At 51.8% G+C, this 21,694-nt stretch overlaps 1 protein-coding gene across 7 annotated transcripts in view; it reads right to left on the bottom strand.

The window, feature by feature from the left end:
• Positions 1 to 21,694, bottom strand: part of NFATC2 (nuclear factor of activated T cells 2) — a 154,759-nt gene that overhangs the window by 44,118 nt on the left and 88,947 nt on the right. For all 7 annotated transcript variants that reach the window (XM_059132752.1, XM_059132753.1, XM_059132749.1 and 4 more), the window contains exon 6: positions 15,651 to 15,791. In XM_059132752.1, the coding sequence (XP_058988735.1) occupies positions 15,651 to 15,791 (141 nt within the window). The remainder of the gene's footprint in view (positions 1 to 15,650; positions 15,792 to 21,694) is intronic.

Here is a 21,694-nt window from a genome sequence, read left to right as displayed (position 1 = left end):
ATTCCAGAGTGTCGGCAGCTCCAAGGGACAATGTCAGCCGCTGCTCTGAAGAAGGCAAGAAAGGACAGATGGACGGACATCAAGGAATTTGAAATTAGGTCATCAAGACACGGTACTTTCCATGTGAAAGGCCTTGGACAGAACCAGTCAGAGAAAATTCTCACCCCTTTTCAAAGATGGGTCAAAAGTCATCCACCAGGAGCATACGCCCGTCTTCCAGGTGGAGGTTATGAGCCAGGCGTGGGTCCATGTCAAAAAGGGCATTTTTACTCACTAACTGCAACTCGAGCTCGACGTCAGAAGATCAAGTAAGAAATTAGCCAACGGACAGTGAACAATAATGCGTTGGTAGCTGGTGGGCCACGCCTCCCCAGCTTCTCGTTGGCTGAACTGAGTTCTGTCTCCAGTAATATCTTGGTTCCTTCAGTTCAGCTCATTCCCCCAGAGGACTCTGACCCACTCTGGAACGAAAGGACCTTTGCCAGCAGTCTCATAATTGGGAGGGAAGGGAGAAGCAGCTGGAGAAGTGATCGGGACGCATCAGGCTGGGTCCACAGTCCCCATCCATCCCCAGTTCTCTGCCCGACTCCCGCCAGCAAGAGAGATGCAAAGCACCAAATGCAGGAGGAGGGCTCTCATGGGTCTCCTCTCCTGGTCCAGGGACCCCAGAGAAATGAGAGGGAGCCCTTCTCCTTCGCTATCCCCTTTTTTTTCATCTCCGGTGTGTGTCCATGAGTAAAACGCCACCCCGCCACCCTCCAGGAGCCCCAGAATCCCAGTGCACAGGGGCCTGGGACTACCCTTAGGAATTAGCCAGCCCAACACCTTCGGATGGGGAAACTGAGGCCCAGCAAAGGCACAGGGGTTTGTCCAAAGGCGGGAAGTGGACAGTGACGAAATCACAGCCCTTAAGCAACAATGGGCACAGGCCAATAACAAAAGAGATGCTTTCGAGGAGAAAAGCTCAAGGTCATTAAGCAGAGACAGCATGACCTGCTTCCCGCAAGCCTGAGGGAAAGTCCTAGCCGGTAAGATGTCCTCCAGGTCACACCAGCCACAAAGGTTCAAGCGCTTCTTCTCAAACCCATCCCTGGTCCCCCCATGCCTCCAGATACCATGTGAGCAAGTGCAGCCGCCTGAAGGCCCTGCAGGACCTGTTCCAGCCTCCACAGGCCCCATGTGCACGCCCCCGCCCCCGGGAGGAGTGACAGCTATTGTTTCCAACACTGTCTGCACGCAGGGCACGGCTCACAGCGCCTCGAGGGTTTGGACCCATCGAATCCGGAAGCCTCTGCCACAGATCTGATCATCACCCCCGTTTGATAGGCGAGGACACGCAGGCCCCAGCCGGGGGGAGGCAGAGCTGTAGGTGGGGAAGCCAGATCGGAGCCCAGCCAAGCCTGGAACCGTGCTCCTTCTCCCATGGACATTGAGTGGTTTCAGATGCCCTTGTAGCTCCTCTGCGGAGCGAATGGAGGACACATGGCAGGCATTCCAGGTGGCTCAACCCTCAAGACTGAGCTGCATCTCTCCCGGGGAAGCCAAGGCACAGAGGCTCACAGCACCCGTGGCACCCCAGGCAACCCCCGACCGCCACCGGACTCCCCGCAAAAGCCTATGTCTGGCTCCCCTGCTATGACCTTTTTTTCCTTACTCCGTTCCCTAGTGCTCAGCCACTGGTCTGCACGTTTGGAGTTAAGATCATTGCAATAAACGATGGCCAACATCTAAGCACTTGCTGGGCCAGAATGCTTCTTCGGAGAAGGCGAGGCCCGTCAGCAGATGATCGGACATATGCAAGGTTGTCAGCTCAGACATACCAGGGACCAGCCTCCAATGGAAAGCGAATTCTGACCCACGCCATAAGGCGGATTGACCTTGAACACACACGCTGAGTGAAACAGGCCCGACACGGGACACTATTCCGTAATCCAATTTTAGGTATCCCCCCTTTTAGGGAGCATGTGGAAGGCATACTCAAGGGAACTGGTCTCCGTGAGAAGTGTGTGGTTTGCAAAATACCTCAAGACCATTTCCCTGGGCATGTCTTCCCTACCCTCACCCTGGCTGCCGCAGCGCACAAGTCCAAAGTACACAGAACTGGCAAATTCAGACACAGAGAGAAGAACACAGGTTACCAGAGGCCGTGGGAGAGCACGGTGGGCAGGAGGGGGTTACTATTCAATGAGGACACAGCCTCTGTTTTGAAAAATAAAAATATCCAGAAAAGTGATAGTGGTAACAATGATGGTACCCCGCGGAGAGATTTAATGCCACTGAAGGGTTCGCTTACAAATGGTTATAGGGATCAATATTGTAATTTGTATATTTCACCACGATTTTTTTTTTTTTTTTTTTAAAGCTATTGGCCTCTCCCTAGAGACCAGGCCTGTTTTGTGGCCTGTAGGGTGGGGTGGCTTTTTTGGAGGTTTTTTTTTTTTTAATTAGCTGCCACCATTTCAAAATGAGATTTCACCTAAAAATGCAGACTGGGCTCTTAGAGGAAAAAAAACCAAATTCATGTGATCTGACCATTCCGGACACCCACACAAGACCCTGGCCTCTTCAGACGGCACTGTGCTCCCCATTCAACCACAGCACCGCCTCCCCAGCCCCCACATCTCTCCTTTACTTCCCATGCCCCACCCCCCAGGGGCCTCCGAGAGAGGCAGGTGCCGCCTTGCACAACGGGGGGAGGAGGGGTCAGGTTTCTGCAGATCCTCCTCTACTGGGATGCGTCTGAGGCCTTCCCCAAGGATGCTTGACATTTTGGCCAGAAAACACCACCATCCAGTATTCTCCTGGTCAGAGACCTTCTCTGCTACTGCATCCCGTGGGCCCACAGCAAGGACCCCCTGCTGTCAGGATGCGAAAACAACTAGCTTTCCTTCCTCCGGGACCCTAGGCCCTCCCTTTGCTCTGAGGACTTGACCTTTCTTTTCTTCAGAATCAGGACCACGTGCCCAGGACGTGGCCCCCAGGGTGTCCACAGGGTTTTCCCCAGATTCAGGTGCAGAAGGATGTCCCCATAACGTTAAGCCACTCACCTAAAAACTCTCCCTCCCTCCTGCCCCCTTCCTGTGGGCTTCAGGAGGAGCAAACAGGACCCACCAGGCAGGACCTCCCCAGAGGCCCATGCAGCAAGACGGCCTGTGCCCTCACCCCTGGCCTGGGGGGCCTCCATGCAGCGTGGTCCCTAGAGCTCTGGACAGCAGGTCAAGGAAGAAAAAGCCCGTGGGGTCGAGGGGGCAATGCCTGTTCACTCCAGGGCTCCCTGTGGGGCCTTCAGCTACATGGTTACTGTAACCCCAGCCGTCTCCAGCATGTTCTGCGGCCAGAACAGACTTGCCCTCTGCAGCACCACAGCACTATTTCGTTCCTGTGAACCCCAAACCCCAGAGCAGACAGACCCAGCTTGGAAACCCTGCATTTTTAGTGAAATCTCATTTTGAATGGCCGCACTGCATTACAAAACCTCTAAGCCCCCCTACAGGCCATACTACAGGCCATTCAGGGTGAAAGCTCAGAAAAGGCACGTTCCTTCTCTCAGCCTCTTATCCAAACTACGGGGACAATCATAGAACCTGTACCCCTACAGATGTGTTCCCAACAGACACACAGCATAGGAGAAATGTGTGGCAGATGGTGGTGAGCAGCATTATTATGGATCATGGCAACACGTTCTTTCCAATACTGTCTTATCATTTTTTGCATATATTCCACAATGCGTCACTATTGAAAAAAACCACAAGCATATTTTAATCAGAAAATAATACACATTTCTCTGATTATAATTATAAATTATAAATACCCTGGCCTGCGGGCATGAGTGGAGGGAATTCACAAAGGGACAGCGTCTGTTAGAGGAGGCGGGTGGACATGGTGTCTGACTCCTTTCCTTTAGGATGGGCCTTTTCACCATGACCTCAACTTTAAAGAAGAGAGACAGCTCACAGAAATGAAAAATCAAAACCTAAATCATGGGTGCCTAGGTCAGTTAAGGCTCAGTCAGTTAAGCATCTGACTCTTGGTTTCAGCTCAGGTCTTGATCTCAAGGGTTTTTGAGATGGACCCCTGCATCAGGCTCTGCGCACAGTGGGGAATCTGCTTAGGATTCTCTCTCTCTCTCCCTCTGCCTCTCCCCATGCACATCTTCTCTCTCTCTCTCTCTAAAATAAATATATAAATCTTAAAAACAAACAAACAAAAAAAAAAAAACCCTAAATCATGAGCCAAACCCAGGGGCCCAGTTTCTTCCTTTTGTCTTTAAGCCTCAGAAGCCCAGATAGCAGCTTTAAAAGTCTAGCCTTGTTGTTCCCAACAAATAAGTCCCCAAGAGGAATTGAAAGCTGACACTGCCATCCCCAATTTTAGGTAGCATGTGGAAGGCATACTCAAGGAACTGGTCTCCATGGGAAGTGTGTGGTTTGCAAAATACCTCAAGACCATTTCCCTGGGCATGTCTTCCCTTCCCCCACCCTGCCTGCCGTGTGCGCACAAGTCCTGGGGTTTCACCGAGAGAACACACTAATCCCATCCTCTGAATTGAGCTTCCAGGAGGCTGAGGAACTTACCATAAATGCTGGCAGGTTTCTCTGCCTGAACCACCTCCCTCTATGTTCAAGCTCAATCATTGCTCTTTACTCGCTGTGTGGCCTTTGAGTAGTAGCATAACCTCTCTGTGCCTTAATTTCCTCATAAGCAAAATGGTCGAGTTCATTCACTGATTTCAGAGAGTTGGCACAAATTCAAGTAGATTATATGTAAGATGCTTAGTAAAATGCTCAGCCCATAGTGAGTACTGCTGTGATTATTTGAGAATTTGGTGTTGCATAGGTCTAACTCTGGGGGGAATGAACTGGCTGGTCGTCTTGACCCAAGTGTTCTGGTGGGTGTCTTCATTCTTCATTTCATTACATTGCAACACCTCTCTCACTCTGAACGGATAAAATGGCCACAGAAAGTGTTCACTGACAGGGGGCTACGGTAATGACACGCCCGTCATCTTATGTATGGAAAATCGGGCACATCAGGTCTAAGAATGCTGGGCAGCACTTACAATGAGAATGATCTTATTCTTTGTGCTAGAAACGTATCCCCTTCCTATTAAAAAGCAGGAACTGGTAAGTAACACAGCCCAGTGTGTATGGAGCAGACTCAAGGAACACATGCCCCTGCAGCCAGACTGGACAGACTAGCCCAGGAACCCACATCTTCTATAACGCTGTTCTAGAACCTGGCTGGAAGTACATTGCATGCATTTTTTTTTTTTAAGATTTATTTTATTTATTTTAAAGTAAGAGAGCGCAGGGTGTCGGGGCAGAGGGAGAGGGAGAGAGAGTCTCAGGCAGATTCCGGACTGAGCACAGAGCCCGACACGGGACTAGATCTCAGGGCCCTGAGATCACAACCTGAGCAGAAACAAGTCGCACACTTAAACTGAATGCACCACCCAGAGGTTCCCACATGGCGTGCATTTTTTAGTGTTATTTATTTATTTATAAGAGAAAGCTTTTTTCCTGAGGAAAAAGTATATTACAACTGCTTGTTGATCTGCCCATCTCCCAGGGCCCCTCTGGGGCTGCCGTCTTGGATGGAAGCCAGGTGTAGACCAGAAACACTGACCAAGCTCCCACTGCACAGCGGGCCCTGTGCAGGTTGCTAGACCATGGTACAAGCCCCACATGCCTTCCCGGCTCTAGCCAGGCCCACCAGAGCTCCCAAGTGCGAACCCGAGGTTCTTCACCTCTCCTGGGACGGGAACTCTGCCTCCTGCCTCAGTTTCCCTCCAGCCACACGGGCCGTCTCCATCTCCCCAACAACCACACTTGCTCTTCTGCAGACCTCACTCAGACCATGGCCTTCCCAGTCCCCCTTGATCTGCCCCCCATCCGCTCCCATCCTCTGATCTCATTTTCTCTGCCCACTGGCTTTCCATCTCCTTCCCCTGCTAGAGCAGCGCCACGCGCCTGTCTGGTTCTCTGCTTCATCCCAGCAGAACTGTTGTCTGGCACGTAACGAGTGCTCCGTAAATACCAGTGGACTAAAGGAATGAGGGGACCTCAGGATTTCCCAGGGCTTGGCCCACAGCCAGACACTGGCCTCGCCAGCATAAAGACCTTGCAAGGAGAGACTGCAGAACCCTTTGTGAAGAATCCTCTCTGGGACCTGCGTGACGGGGAACGCACCTGGAGTGACGCTGCGGACATTGACTCACGGGCAACCCAAGCAACGGAGCCGAGTTGTCTGCAACCCACCCCCTGGCCCAACCTCCAGGTCCGGGACTCTGGGAAAACCTGCCCAGAGCAGAAGAGGCCCCAAGATGACCAAGTCTGCTTCTGCTGCTCTGCGCCGAGATGAGATGAAGGACTCCAGTCCCTTGAGCAGATGTTTGGGCAAATTTCCTCTGTCCTAAATTAACAGGGACTGGCAGCCAGCATGGAAAGGGCCCTTCCAAGTCTTACTCAGAGGGGAAGAGAAAAGAGCCAGGTTCTTTGGGCAAAGGGGCTGGGTCTCGAAAAGACTTAGCAAGACTTTGCAAGAATGAAAAAACACAGGATGGAGGGTGGGCATGGTTCAAAGAACATTCGAGGCTTGGTGGCAACCTGGCCACGGCGCCGAAGGAACGCACCCCAGGAACCAGCGCGTCTGCGGACTCACGGCCCCTACCCGACCGTTGCTTTATGTCCGCTTTTGGACGCTCCTGAACCCAACGCGTCAGGAAGTGGGAGGCTGCGCGCTGGCTCCGGGCTGGGGTCTTAGCAGTCGGCCTGGATGGGCTCCTGCCAGCCCTCGAAGGAGGAATAAGGGAGCTTTCAGAAGGAGGAGAGCAAACCCAACCTCACGCAGGCCGTGAGCACGCCCCGGGCTCCAGGCAAACGGGGAGGAAATCAAAGTGTCAGTTTGCGTTAGGAAATCATGTGTGATGCTTCCCAGTCCTGGCCCTGCTTTTAAAATTAGCTAAATGAAGATGGCTGCAGTCCTTCCAGTCCGCCCTTACGACTGCTGACTAGCAGAAAAATGCATACTCCCTGGGTGTAGGGGCTTAATGAGCCGAGCAGATGGGGGTGGGGGCTGGGGGGGAGGGGTGGGCAGGAGGGTCCCGGAGCTGAGGACTTCACCCCCTGCCATGGTACAGCTGCCCACATGTCCTCGCTGGGCGGGGGAGAGGAAATGCCCTGATTCCCAACACCCCACTTCTCTCCCGATGCCCCAGCACCCCCTTGGTGGGCTCAGTAGCGCCTCCCCCCCCCCCCCCCGTCCCTGCCATCCCCACCCGGAGGACTGCAGTGGAGGCTCACAGCACCTTCCACTAGTCCCCCCGCTACCCTTGAGGCCATCCTTCATCCAGATTGCAGCCACAGTCTTACAAATTAGATACAAATTAGATCATGTCACTCCCCGTTTAGGACAAGAGCTCCCAGTTACTTTTGCAACAAAATCCAAACTCTTCTCTGTGTCTACAAACCGGGGCATGACCTGAGCCCCACGCGCCTCCGCTCCACCCCAGAGACCTCTTCAGGCTTGATTGGTGCCATCTGCCCCACACTCTCGCACTGCCCCCACGGCCTGGACCTGCTTTCATTTCCTCAAACACCCCAGGCTCGTCCCCATACTGGGACTGAGGCACCAGGCAGTTACTTCTGCCTGAGACCCTCTTCCCACAATCTGTGCAGCTCCTTTTTTTCTGCCTTTAGGCTTCTGTGCAAAGCCACCTCCTCAGGGAAGCCCTCCCTGATCCCACTCTCCAGGGTTGCTAGATTTATTAAATAAAAATATAGGACATCCAGTTAAATATGATTTTCAGAAATCAGGGACTTCTTTTTTACTACAAGTATGTCCCAAATCCCGTGCCATTGCATGGGACATACTCATACCACAGACCCATGTTGTCTGAGATCTGAATTTCACCGAGCCTCCTATATTATATCCCCTCACCTCCAAGCCCTTTGTCTAGCTCCTCTGACCTGGCTTCACTGTCTTCAGAGCACGTTCCCCATCTCGGAGTGGCCTGCTCACCAGCAGGCCTGAGGCTGACCACCTGCTGAGCACAGGGACTTCCTCTGTAATGGGTCCCCAGTGCCTGGTGCCATACCTGCACATAGTAGGTGTTCAGTCAATACCCGGGGAGTGTTATGGAAGCTGAGGAGGCTAAAAGAGCATCACTGGGTTGTTTTCCACAAATGCTGGACTTCTGCCCATCTTTCTGCCCCTCCCTCCGGAGGGGCAACACTTCTCAGTCACCTTCGGATGGCCCCCAACCACTGCGTCCCAGCCCATGGCTCTGGGAACCAGGAAGTGGGGGTTTGGGACCCAGCCCTCCACCCACAAGCTCTACCACCTCAAGGAAGTCTGTCAACCTCACCATGTGAGTCAGCTTCCCCACCTGTAAGATGGGGGCAGGGAGCGGCCATCAGTCAAGCTCCCTCCAGCTCCTGGGGGAGGCCATGGCAGCGGGTGTGGGATGGCATGAAGGAGAAGAAGAGAAACTCCCCTGAGCCCAGAGACTCTTCTCTCGGACATGAAACCAACACAGCCCCACCCCCCCTGCCTCCACGTCAGCAAACTGAGCTCCCAGGGCACGTGGAAGGTCAGCTGATATCTTCTGAGCACCTACTATGTGCCCGACACTTTTAGATCCCTGATCTCCTTTCATTGCTGAAACACCAGGAAGCCCACATCTCTAGATGGGGAAACTGAATCCCGAAGCACATTATATGGGACCTATCCAGACTTTGAGCCAAGTCTGCTAGATGATCCAAACTCTAGCCTGCTTATACCTTAAATATGTACAATGTTTATCTTTTAAAAGGAGCATGGCACCAAAAATGTAGAAAAAATACAAAAGGGTGTTTATTAATAAAAGAGATTATGATTTTCTTGTGGGTGTGGTGGCAGGGTGGGGGTGGCACTTCACCCTGCTAATTGCAATTTACATCAGACACTGGCATCAAGAATGATGTCTGATGGTGGAAATGCCTGAACCCAAGTTAGCTAGAAAACTCATTTCTCTGTGTCTTCTTTCAAAGGCTTCCAAACAGAATGAACTATAGGATTCTTTCACCCAGCAGCCTGTCCTTACAAGCAAGGGACTGAAAATGAGATCCTTTGCTCGATCTCCAGCAGGGCTTTGGGGCAACGACCTGGCCTCTAGCCTTGGAGGCCAGCTTTGCATCCCAGCCAGCTGTGTGTAAGGGGCTTCAGCCCAGGGGGCCGATGACACTGTGGACGTGAGTCACCAAGGGCAAAGGTCTGCAGGGCCTTAGTCATGCCCCAGCCCAGCCTGGAGTCTGACCTTTCCCAGAGGGAAGCCCAGTCTAGAGAGACTCCCTCACCAGGTCTATTGTTTTAAAAGAAAACGCCACATTGGGCAAAACCAAACCCGCGGAGGAAAAACAGGTGGCAGGAGCAGATGCCTTCTTTCAGGTGGTTCCAAGGTTTCTAGGATACTAATTCGTGGAAAGATACTTAATTTAGCAAAAAAATTTTATTTTAAGCATGTGCATTTATATTTATTAAACAAAGCTCAAAATACAACCTTTGGGAACCTCCAAGTAATAAAATGACTCATATTAGGATGTGATGACTCAGTGGGAAAGAGGGAATGCCGCCACCCACGCCTCCTTTCTAAAAAATCAATTTGCCCTCTCAACAGGTGATGGGAGCCTCTGCCATCAGACTGTTCCAAGAAAATCGTCCAGCAAAACAAAACACAAATTCTCTTCAAACAATTTAAGTTTCAAAGCTGAGTAATCCGAGGCAGGCAGGTTTCCAACCTACACCCCCGCAGGACACCGAGAGCCAGGGAGCTACTTGGCTGGGGCCGGGGGCCTGAATTAAGAAAGATTTACCAGCTGAAAAATTCCAAAACCCTGTGTCATGTGGAGGAACCTTCCAAAACATTGGATCCCACCCAGAAGCGGCGAGTCGCTCAGAGCCATGGCAACCCTGTTTCCGCTGCCACATCACTTTTATTTTTGTGTCCTTAGATTTTTTCCTGTTTTGCAATGTTTTGCTGGGACCCCCAACTCCGCCTGAGGCCTGGGTGGCCGGGGGCCAGGGTTACCAGCTGAAGTCAGGAACGGCCTGGACTTTGCCTGAACTTTGCCTGGAAGGTTACACATTTTTTAAATTTCAGAGAATATATGAAGGCTTTTAGGCAATTACGGAGGATGGTAAATAGAGAAGATCCTGATTATCCTGTTTGGTTTTTCTTTGTCCTTGTGGATATGAGTAGAGTACTTCCCTGGGGGCTGTGTGTGTGTGTGGGGGTTGTTGATGATAAATGCCATTTGGGGTTTCCAGCTCTGTCATCAGCTACGGGCTGACCTGGGGCCTGTGGCTTATAGTCAGTTACCTAGACTATAAATGAGGATCATGTCACCTGCCTCTCGGGGCCGATGTGACATTTCAAGAAGACACCCATTCAACAGTATGAATGCCGGGGATTATTCTAGATGCTGCGGATACAGCAGCCAACACCGAGTCCCCACACTTGAGGAACGAAGAGTCTAGTGTGGGAGACCAGATAAACCAACAGGCAAGATAATTTCAGCTGTGCGAGGTGCCACCGAGAAAACAGAGCAGGACAATGGGACAGAAGGTGACAGTATTCAGGGGGTGGGGTGGGGGGGGGATGCTGAACAACTTCTAAGCAGATGGGCAAGAAGGGGCTCGTTGAGAAAGTCACCTCTGTGCTGAGCCTTGAAGACACAGGAGGATGCAGCCTTGTAAGGAAATGGAGAAAAGGCATTCTAAGAGGAAGACAGCAAAAGCAAAGATCCTGAGGCAGAAACCAGCATGGGGTGCTTGAGGGCAGAGTGAATACAGGTGTACCTACAGCCAAGTGAGCGAGGTAACAGCCCAAAAAGCTGAATTCAGAGGGATGGGCAATGGCCAGATCCTACCGGCTCCTGGAAGTCATGAAAATGATTAAAAATAGCAATAAAAATAATATAATAGTCATTATTATTCCTGCTGCTATAAATAAAACGCCATTTTCCAAAACACCAGGCTTTTCTAACTTAAGAAACACCATGCTGCCCCTCTCCTACTGTTTTTCCATCCTTCTCCAATATGTCATCCTGCTGGAGTGCAAGCTGCCAATCCCATTTCGGCCGAAGGCTATAAAAAGAACGTTGGAGCCGGTGGTGCCGATGACCCAACTTGGGGGCTAAGATTAGCCCAGGAGGCTGTCACCTTTCCTTAATGTGAGAACCAGCTGGGGTTCCCCTTCCTTGGAAAACTTCAACCCGTTCCATTCCGCCCCGCCCCGCGGGGCCCTCGCCAGCCCAACTATCCATGGAGATGGGAACGGAGACGCGTTTTGGAAAAACGAAGTTGAGCAACAGGGATTCCCCCTGCAGAAGGCTGTCCCCGGGCTGGGAGGCGAGTGCTTGGGGTCAAGGGAGCAGGAACAACTCCCTGCGAATGCAAGATGCACCCCCTGTCTGTTGGGGCCCTGAGGAGCCAGACATCCCCTGAGGGAGGGAAGCCCACCACTTGGCGGGGGGAGGGGAGCACAGGCACATCTCTGAGACCCTTGCTTTTCTGCAGCCACCAATCCAGAAACCCTGTTCGTCCTGGATTCCTTAAGCTAGGTATGAAAGAGCTCTGCACGGGTCCTCTCGAACCCGGTGACCCCCCTGCAAAATCCAAGGGTCTGTGTCATCACAAAACGATTCACCTCAGTGGCTCAAAACAGCTGAAGGGACTTTGGGCAAATTAACCTGGTTTTGAGCTTCCTTAGACAGAAGAGTTCACATCAAGGGTGCAGATTCTAGAACCAGTCTGCCTGGGGTCGAATCCCACGCTGCCAGTTAGCAGCTGTGTGATCTTCAGGAAGTGACTTAACCTCTCTGTGCTCAGTCTCTCCTTAGGAAAGTTAGAAGAAGAGCTCTCTGGTAGGGTTGTCATGAGGGACCCAGTGACTTAGTACACACCAAGTACCTGAACAAGGCCGGGCGCAGGGCTCATCATTATTATTGTTTTTCAATGTCCTCCTGGTTCCATGAGGTAAAATCTGACTCATCTTTGTTATTCCATAGCCTAAGTATAATGATAATAAAGACTAATGTTTCATTAGCATCTATAATGTGCCAGGATCTGTACCCCCAACTCCTGTCATCTGCTCTTCTCTCGTGAGAAGCAAGTCCCCTGTATTTTACCTGAGGAGACGCGGGCTCGGAGAGGGGACAGGACTTACCAAGACGCCAAATGTCTGTTTAGTAAAACGCATATCATGGATTAGCCCCCAGGCCTCCTGAGCTCAAAACCTGTGCTTGCCACCATGGCCTGAGCCATTCTGACCAGAAGGACAACAGCAAACATTCAGTGAGCAGCTCCCCGCTCCCTAAGGACATACTGCCTGTGTGCGCCCTCCACTTAACTCCCAGCGGGGGTGGGGGTGGCAGCATTAGTACCTCATTTCAGAGAAAGGGAAACTGAGGCCCGGGGAGGTTAGACATGAGGACAATGCTGGCTGTGCCCTGTGGGTGAGCCGCCTCTCTTCTCCACGCTTGGCTGGCTGCCCCCCACGGGTCTCGGCTTAGAGGAGACAGTCCGTGGCAAGCGACCGTCAGAGAGCACAGACAGCCGCTAGTAGGCTTCCTTAGAGATCCCTCAGTTACTAATTAATTCCTTAATTACTCCTTATTCCTTATTGATACACAACTTTTCCGAGCTGAAGCAGACTGTTTTCCTCCCCCCAAGAGGTAAACTGTGAAATTTCTCCTGAAACCAAGAGAAAGCAAGCTGGAGAGGAAATGCCTTTGTTCAGTCACTCGACAAACAGGCGACGCCCCCACGCAGCGTCCCAAGTACCTGAGCTCCTGGGACCATGAAAGCTGGTTCCTAACTCTGTGAGGGACATGGTAGGACCCGGCCTCTCTCCAAGCCACCCCAATCCCAGTTCCATCGGTGGCCCACCTGCCCCCGAGGGTACCTGCCAACCTGGGTGTGGGTAACAAGACACCTGTTTATTGCCCGCATTTCCCCTCTGCTAACAAGGGGTCATGAGCCCAGAGGCTTCTTGAGGGGCTCCACGGAACGCGCTCAGCGGTGTCCTCACACAGGAGGCCATCAGAGCTGGAGCAGCTAACGTGGGCTCCGTCATTTACACCCCACGCCTCCAGCCGGAGAGCTCGCCGTGACTCCCTATCACCTTACCCACGTGCTGGCCAAACCAAGGCCATGTCTCTACCTGGCACTGGGAAACCTCTCTGTTCTGGCCTCTGCCTGCTTATCTCAGCGTGCCAGCCACATCGGTTGGCTCTCTGATTTACAACAGCCCAGACAATTCTCGCAGCAGACACTGCCTTACATTGTTCCACCATCTGAAAAGTAAGCCTCTGACCAAGATGCTTAAAACTGGGCATGCCTCCATGAAGCCACCACACCAGGAAGCCCTTAAGTCTAGGAAATAATACCAAATAGCATTAGTTAATGTATACTGAGCACTAGGTACCAAGCGTTTTTTAAGTACTGAACGTGTAGGAATTCTTAATCCTATGACCATCTTATGACGTAGGATGGTCTTCATCCTCATCACACAGAAAAGAAAACTATTGCCCAGAGAGGTTAAGTAAGCTGCCTGTGGTCACACAGCTAGAAAACAGTGGTGCTGGATTTTGGCTGAAGGGCATGAGCTCTTACCTAGCTGACAAAAGGGATGGAGAGAATGTTGATCACTGTGTTACTTATAATAGCACAGAGCTGGGAGCAGCCATAGGCATAATAAATGAGTAACGGCTAACTGAAGTATTAGATAAACCTAGGATAGAATGCAATGTATCTGTTTAAATGTCTGCATCCCTAACCCCTCACTATACCACCTTGGCCCCTCAAACCCACGGTGACTGAGCACATACCCTTTAAACCACTTCCAAATCCACCCAAGGGCCACAGCCTTCCTTAATGTCATGCCTAGTCACAGAGCCAGCCCAACCCAACAGGAGGCATTGTGTGAATTGAGAAGAAACACCCCTTCCCCAGGACACCCTGCTTCCTCCTGCCAGTGGCTGTCTTAGTAATATACAGATTGATGACATACTCGTTTGAGTGGCAGTCCCTAGAGGAGACGCCCTTGTGCAGTGCACAGCCCTCACAACTGAACAACCTGCCTAGAGTAGTCTCTGTATCATCCTAAGGACAGTAAACAAACAAATATGAATATCACCTTAGAATGAACCTACTGAAATCACGTCCATTAAAGAAAAAAGTTAGGCTAGCATCCGTAACTATTAAATAAGTGCTTAACTTGAAATTTATCCTACTTCCTGGGGTGCCTGGGTGGCTCAGTCAGTGAAGCGTCTGCCTTCAGCTCAGGTCATAATCTCAGTGTCCTGGGATCGAGTCCCACATGGGGCTCCCCACTCAAGGGGAGTCTGCTTCTTCCTCTGCCCCTCCACCCACTTGTGCTTACTCTCTCTCTTTCAAATAAATAAATAAAATCTTAAAAAAAAAAAAAGAAATTTATCCTGCTTTAGATGATTCTCTTTTTACTATGTCTTCATTGGCAGAAGCTATTAATACCCAGCATATGGAACAAAGAATATACACAGCCAATAAGCAAAAACATCAAACCTCTCATAGCAAAGGAGTGTATTGTAAAGAGAAGCATCATTTTGGCAAATGTTTTTTAATTTAAAAAAAAATTGGTGGGTGCCTCGGTGGCTCAGTGGGTTAAGCCTCTGCCTTCAGCTCAGGTCATGATCCTGGGGTCCTGGGATCAAGCCCTGCAGGGAGCCTGCTCCCCCCTCCCCCACCACCTGCCTCTCTGTCTACTTGGGATCTCTGTCAAATAAATAAAAATAAAATCTTTTAAAAAATTAAATAAATAACAATAAAAATAAAATGGTACTTCTGCAATGGGATGAAACCATTCCTGACATGGTGGTGAAGGAAGTTCGAATGCGTAGATTTCCGGAAGGGAACTAAAGCTCTCAAAATGACTACACAGAAATCCCACTTTAGGAACAAACCCTGAGTACACAGCGACCGGCGCTCACATATACAAGATTAGTTCGTTAATCCTAACGGTGTAGAAGCTTCACTGCGGCACTATTTGTCATAAAAATACAAGTAGCTCGTGCTTACTGGCCCACAAGAAGCCCGGCACTCTTACGATGACTCAACAGGTATTAACCTAGTTAGCCTTCCCGACAACACTGTGGGGCAAGAACCTTTGTTATTATCATTCTGTGTATAAGGAACTGAAGAAACAGAAGGGGAGGTAACGTGCCTATGATCACAGAACAAGCCAGTGGCAAACTCGGCATCTGCACCCAGGAGATCCAGGGCCAGGACAAACTTACTCGCCATGTTGAATGGCCACCCCTTTGGATAATAGTAAAAAGTTGTAAAGTTTTGTCTATGTTAAAAAAATAGTTGAAAAAAAAAATATGGGAATTTGGGGTGGGGGTTCAACCTCATCATCCAATGGAACACCCAGGACCAGTGAGGACACATGGTCTACCATCTAGCATGGTCGATTCCCCCACCGGGAACCGTAGGGACATCTCGAGCTGAGAAGACTAGAAAGCCCTGCCCAGCAGAACCGATCCCCTCAGGCGATGCTGTTTGCAAGAAAAGAAGACGGTGCTTTGATCTGGTGCTGGCACACAAAGGAAGAGCTCAAAAAGCCCCCTGACCTGTGGTCTTCTCAGTAAACACGACTTTGGATTCTGCCGTGAAGTTCTGTCCGGTGAGGATCATCTGTTGGCCCCCGTAAACCAGGCAGCTGTCGATGTCCTGTCTCTCCACCATTGGCAGCTCGTGGGCAGATCGCTGGGCTGAGGGCCAGAGAAAGAGAAGTCACTGGGACAGCAGGAGAAGTCCGCTCAACAGAGGCTTTCTGCTTTCACGGCCACCAAACACGCTCTGCACCCCCCCCCCCACTTTGTCACCTGTTGTCATGGCAAACATGGAACCATTGGCCCCAGCAACTGTGGGCTCTGGAAGTGCCATGTTCCTGCGAAAGGGCCCTCAGTCACTTGGGCTAGCTTGCTTTGAACCACACGGGGTTTTTTGTGAATCAAGGGATAGATGCCTGTTCACCTTATAGGAAGGTAAGGTGAATGAGATTTGATCTTTATTTCATAAAAGGGAAAGTCAACTTTTCCATAAGAGAGTCCCTTTGCCGGAGCGTACTCTCTCCTCATGCACTTGAGGTCAACAAATGCTTGAATGGATCATATGTGCTAAATGCTAGGGCCCAGTTCCTGCAGGGTTTAGACATACTTGCTCAGGAATTCACTGGGAATCCTAAACTGGGTCTGTGAAACAGCATGACGTTTTCCCATCACCTCTCTGACCTCACTTTCTAGGACCCCCCCACCCCCACCCCACTGCCTCAGTTGTGTTCCAGCCAGTCTTCTAGAATGTTCTCAAAGTCTCTCAAACATACCCAGCATACTCCGATCTGCGAGCGCTTGCATTTCCTAGTCCCCCTCTCTGGAAAGTTCTTCCTGATTACCTGGGTGGCTCCGTTTCTCACTTCTTGTAGGTTTCTCCTCCGACATCCCCTTCTCTGAGATGTCTCCTTACCCCGTACCCCTCTAACCTCCCGCCTTGAGGTTTAAAACAGCAGTCCCTGCTCTCTCTCTCTCTCTCTCTTTCCTTCTCTCCCCTTTATCTTGCATTATTAGTTCACCTGTCTTTCAAAATCTCTCTCTACTAGAATGTAAGCCCAGGAGGGAGCTTTGGGTACTGCTGTAAGCCGGGGACCAGGAACGGTGCCTTGGACTTAGTAGGGGGTACTCAGGATAGACGGACTGATGGTAGGATTGATAGAAGGAGGCAGATACGGATACATCTCAATATATCTTTTTTTTTTTTTTTAAGATTTTATTTTTTTATTTGACAGACAGAGATCACAAGTAGGCAGAGAGGCAGGCAGGCAGAGAGAGGGGGAAAGCAGGCTCCCCGCTAAGCAGAGAGCCTGATGTGGGGCTCGATCCTGGGATCATGACCTGAGCCAAAGGCAGAGGCTTTAACCCACTGAGCCACCCAGGCACCCCCTCAATATATCTTCATACATACAAGCACATACCTATCAATCTCTCTGCATACACCTATATCCTCACCTGTGTCTATGATGAATGAAAGACAGAGAAACAGGACAGGCTTATGCTAAGCATGGGGCTATGATGATATACTTGAATGCTCCCAGCAACTTTTAGAGGAAGGAAGCATTAAAATTATTCACATTTGCCTAGGGAGAAAACTCCGGCTAAGCGAAGTCAGGTGACCCCTGAGCCAAGGGTGTGTGGTGGAACTTAGATCTGAATCCTTCTGGCTTGTCCAGCTCCAGAGCCCCACCCCTTGGTCACTCTATCTAGACCCTGATTTTTCTGGAGGGCTGGCTGCGGGAAAGAATGGAGACGCTCTCCAGCCACCCTTCCTAGGCAGGGGGACAGGCATGTCCCTGTCAGCAAGAGCAACCCGTGGGCTCAGGCCTCGCCTTAGCAGCGTGGGCTGCAGAGGCCGGCCCTCCCCTTGTGAGTCAGCCCAAGCTCCTGGCATTCCTCCCAAGCCTGAGAACTGGGCCGAGGGCCAGGCCTTTCCGTGCCAGGGGCCCGAGGACCTCCCCATCCGGGAGCTGTGGCAGGCAGCAGCCGCGTGAGGCTGGAGGCTCAAAGCGAACCCTTCCCTGCCGGCCGGGCCACACCTCCAGGAAGCCGAGCATCCCCTCCATCTCACCTGAAACTGTCTCCTTCAGGAGCAACCACGCCCTTGGCAACATTTCAGGAGTCTGTTGTGGACCAGCCGGATGCTCCCGGCCACTTCACCTTGAAAGTGCAACCCAATGACTCATGGTGATCCCTGGCTGGTTTTACCGCCTGCCAGGCTCAGCCCAGGGACCAGCCAGCCAGTGCTGTTCCAAGGGGCTGCCAGTTAAGAGTACATATTAAAAAGGCCTCACTGCAGAAGCTGCTAATTTCTCCCACATGGGCCAGGTTATTAATCCCTTCTTTCAATAGAAGAGTTTTGTATGACTTCCTAATTGAGCTGCCACAAATGGAGATTTATTAGCAGTGAAAACAGCAGTTGCATTGCCTGGAAAAGCAGGTCCTGACTTTTAAGATCTGCCTTTGATGAGTCTAGGGGACCGCTGGGGGCTTCTGGCCCCAGGCATGGGTGGGGAGGCGGCAAGAGCCGTCCCTCCCATTCTGCAGGTGGAAAGCCTGAGTCATCACTACTGGGCAAGCCAGCCATGGGCTCTCAGCCAGCCAGGCCGGGGACCAGCTGTGGCCGTGACTCTCGGCGCTGGGTGGGAGACTGGCCCCGACAGCTGGTCTGTGAATCACTGTGCATTGCTGTGAACCCGGCGGGCTCCTTCCCGGAGCAGCCTCATGGTGTCCCCCTGCAAAGCCTCGCAGTTTCAAGCCACCCCCTTTTTCTTCCTCGGCTGCATTTGCATTTCCCACCCCTTCTCCTCATCGGCAGGAAAACATTCTTTTTTTAAACAATAGTTTAAAGAGAGAGAACAAGGGTCCAGCCCAGCTAACTGTACTTTCTCCGTTCCCCAGTCCTGAACGTGAGGCGAGAGCTGGGAGCACCAGCACCCCGGGGAGCTTATCAGAAAGACAGAGCCTCGGACGCCCCCCTCCCCAGACCCAGGAAACCCAAGCTGCGGTGCAACAAGGAAAGGGGAATCCACGTGGTTATTATCCACTAGCGAGTCTGAGAGGCGCTCCTGGCCCTGACGGCACATGAGAATGGGACCGGAAACTTACAGAACACTGACACCCAGGCCCTAACCCTAGAGCAGGGGCTCTCAGCCTGGGCGCTCCTGATGCGGGTACCGTCGGTGTGAAGATCAGCAGCAGCCCTGGTCTTCCCCACACTGGCTGCCAGCCGTACCCCTCCCCTGTGGACAACCAGCACTGTCCCTAGTCATAAAACTGGATGGCCCTGGGGAGGAGGGGGCCAAAATTGTCCCTGGTTGAGAACACTGTTCTACACATTCTGACTTCAATGCTCCGAGGGGACCCCAACAGAAATTTTTTTTTTTCGTTTTTTTAAATGACCTCTAAGAATTCCAGTGGGTCCCACCAGGTATGATCTGCCAGAGACCATCAATGGTAGGATAACGCAGGACCTGGGAGCCAGAGGAGAGTCCCTGGTTCACTGCTGCTTGGGCTCTGGGGTCAGAAAGACACGATTTCTAAGTCTTGTGTTGGCCACCTCCCTGCTGTGTGACCCTAAGCAAGTCACTTCACCTCTCTGGATCACAGATGCCTCCTCGGGAAAATGCTGTCCGCTCCTGCCCTCGTAGGTCTGGTACCAACATTTTGGGAGAACATACTGCGTGTAAACGCGGGCTCAGGCAGTACAGAGTTGGCGAAATAGCAGATACCGATCACCCAGACATCCACCGACGCCCGGACGGACGGACCCGTTGAGAAACACGATTCAGCCGCGAGAAGGAACGAAGCATGCTACGGGCCACACCATGGAGGAACCTTGAACACGTGATGCTAAACACAAGGCCAGACACCAAGAGACAACTCTTCTGGGACCCGCGGATACAAACCGCTCGGAACGGGGCGAATCCGCCAAGACGGAACACAGACAGGTGGTCGCCAAGGGCCAGGGAGTACAGGGCTCCTTTCCTTGGGGGTGGGGGCGGACAAGCTCTGGAACTAGAGGGTGGCGGTGGCACACCACGAGTGTCCTCTGTGCCATGGGTTTATACCCATTCAAGCGGGTCAAGCGGCGCAGTCTGTTATGCGTATTTTATCACAATAAGAAAAGTGTCTTATGTAAGACAAAAGCACTGAGGCAGCGCAGGGCCCACGGTAACCGTTCGAGAAATGACTTTCTCACTGTCGACTTTCAAAATGCCACGCTTTCTTGCTTAGCCCTTTCCAAAACATTTTCTCATTTGTTCTCTTTTTTAACCCTTCAGGGACAGCCCTACTGGAGCACAGACCAAGACACTTAATGTCTCTTAGGCCAGAGAGGAACAGACACCCAGCTCCGGTGCCCTCAAGGGGCAGCCCCGCACAGGTCACACCCTGGTCCTAGTTCGGGGGGTCCTCGCGTGGGGGTCCTCTAAGCTTGGTTCCCCCTCTGGGCGTCGCGACTGTTCACAGACCCACCTCATGGGCTGTTCCAAGACTCCCATAAGAGAACCCACAGGAAAGGTATGTGGCTCAGTCAATTCCAGCCAGCAAGGCTACGGATACGAGACCCTGTAGTAGAGTCTCCAGCAGTTTCCATGTGCCAGGCGCAGGCTAAGCATAGCTGCCTCAGATGCTGCATTTCACCCAGCCTGCGCCCCCCACGTCCACCTGCCGATGCACGCTACTGAGCGGGTCACTGTTGCTCTTGGTGGATCCCGACCCAGAAACTGGATTGCTCAACCTCGACTGGCGGAGTTGCTCAAGAGAAGGCTCCCGGGTCCCCTGCCGCTGGGCCCCCTGGTTGGAGGAGGCGCCTGATAATCATACAGGTGCTCAAACCACACCCTCCATCCCCGGCACCCAGACCGCCTAGAATTTGCAATGGTAACAACCCTTCCAGGCGACTTGTTACACACATCTGTTTGAGCGCCAACTCTGACACTTATAGAGGCCACCTGAGGACGAGGGGACCTTCTCCAGGGGATCCCCCAGCATCCTCAGAGAGCCCGGAGGTAAAGCAAACAAATCCAATTAGCCTCTGAAAGAGGAACTGAAGAGAGGCAAACAGCAACCAAAATTACCCTCCTGGGGTCCACTTCCTCCTCTCTCTCTCTGATGCAACCTCTCACACCGATGGCTGCTAATTGGACCATCCAAGACCTGCGAGAGGGCTCACAGGAAGCCCAGGTGTGCACACCAACCCCCATCAGTCCCCACTGACTCTCAATGGGCCTCTCAACCACTAGAAATTCCGGACCATCCAAACCATCCGCCTTGCACTGTTCTACCCAAACCAAGAGCCGCCATGTCAAAGCCATCCTGAGGGCTGGGCTCTCCCTGTGGGTGAAGTCGAGAACGTTCTGCTCCAGCGCAAGCTTCTAGGTGGCCCCACCAAGAAACCCCCAGGCTTCCCTCCTGCCCCCAGATCCCGGCAGGTCATAAAGGGGTTCAGGGCTCCTGGGTTTTATGGGCTCTGAATCAACAGGGCACTGCTGGTTTTAACCAGTTCGGGTGTTTGCTTTTCTGCAAAGGTGGCTGGTGGGGAGCAGAGCAGGCAGCGGCTGGGGGAGATTCGCACCAGCTCAGGCTGGTGCGGGTCTTGCCTGCGTCAGCCTGGAAACGGGACGTTACTGCTCGCCTGTCTACAATTCACCCGTCATCAGGGTAAGTGGCCAAGAATTACGATCTACCCGAAAAACCTCAAGAGACAGGCGGGAGAGGCTGGTCCAGGCAATCTGATTCTGCAGAGTGGCTGGATTCGGCTAATAATAGCAAGTAATTACAGCTGACAGAGAGTGCCTTGGATTCTAAGCACTTTACACGCATGTATTTGTTGATACCATAAAACACACATGAGGAGGCAATTTAGGGTTGTGGATAAAAGGATGCTGCCACGTCAGTGCTGGAGCTCAAAGCCCAGCTTGGTGGCTTCCGAGCTTTGGGACCTGGGGCAAGTCACTTCTCTCTGTCCCCTTTCTCGTCTCTAAAATGAAAATAATCATAGTACCAACCCCATAGGGCTATTTGCAAATTAAATGTATCAGTGCGTGGGAAGCGTGTAGCAT

Source organism: Mustela lutreola, chromosome 9 (genome assembly GCF_030435805.1).
Source record: "Mustela lutreola isolate mMusLut2 chromosome 9, mMusLut2.pri, whole genome shotgun sequence".
Classification (NCBI taxonomy): domain Eukaryota; kingdom Metazoa; phylum Chordata; class Mammalia; order Carnivora; family Mustelidae; genus Mustela; species Mustela lutreola.
The sequence above is the reverse complement of the archived record's forward strand: the minus strand, read 5'-3'. Positions and strand labels throughout refer to the sequence as shown.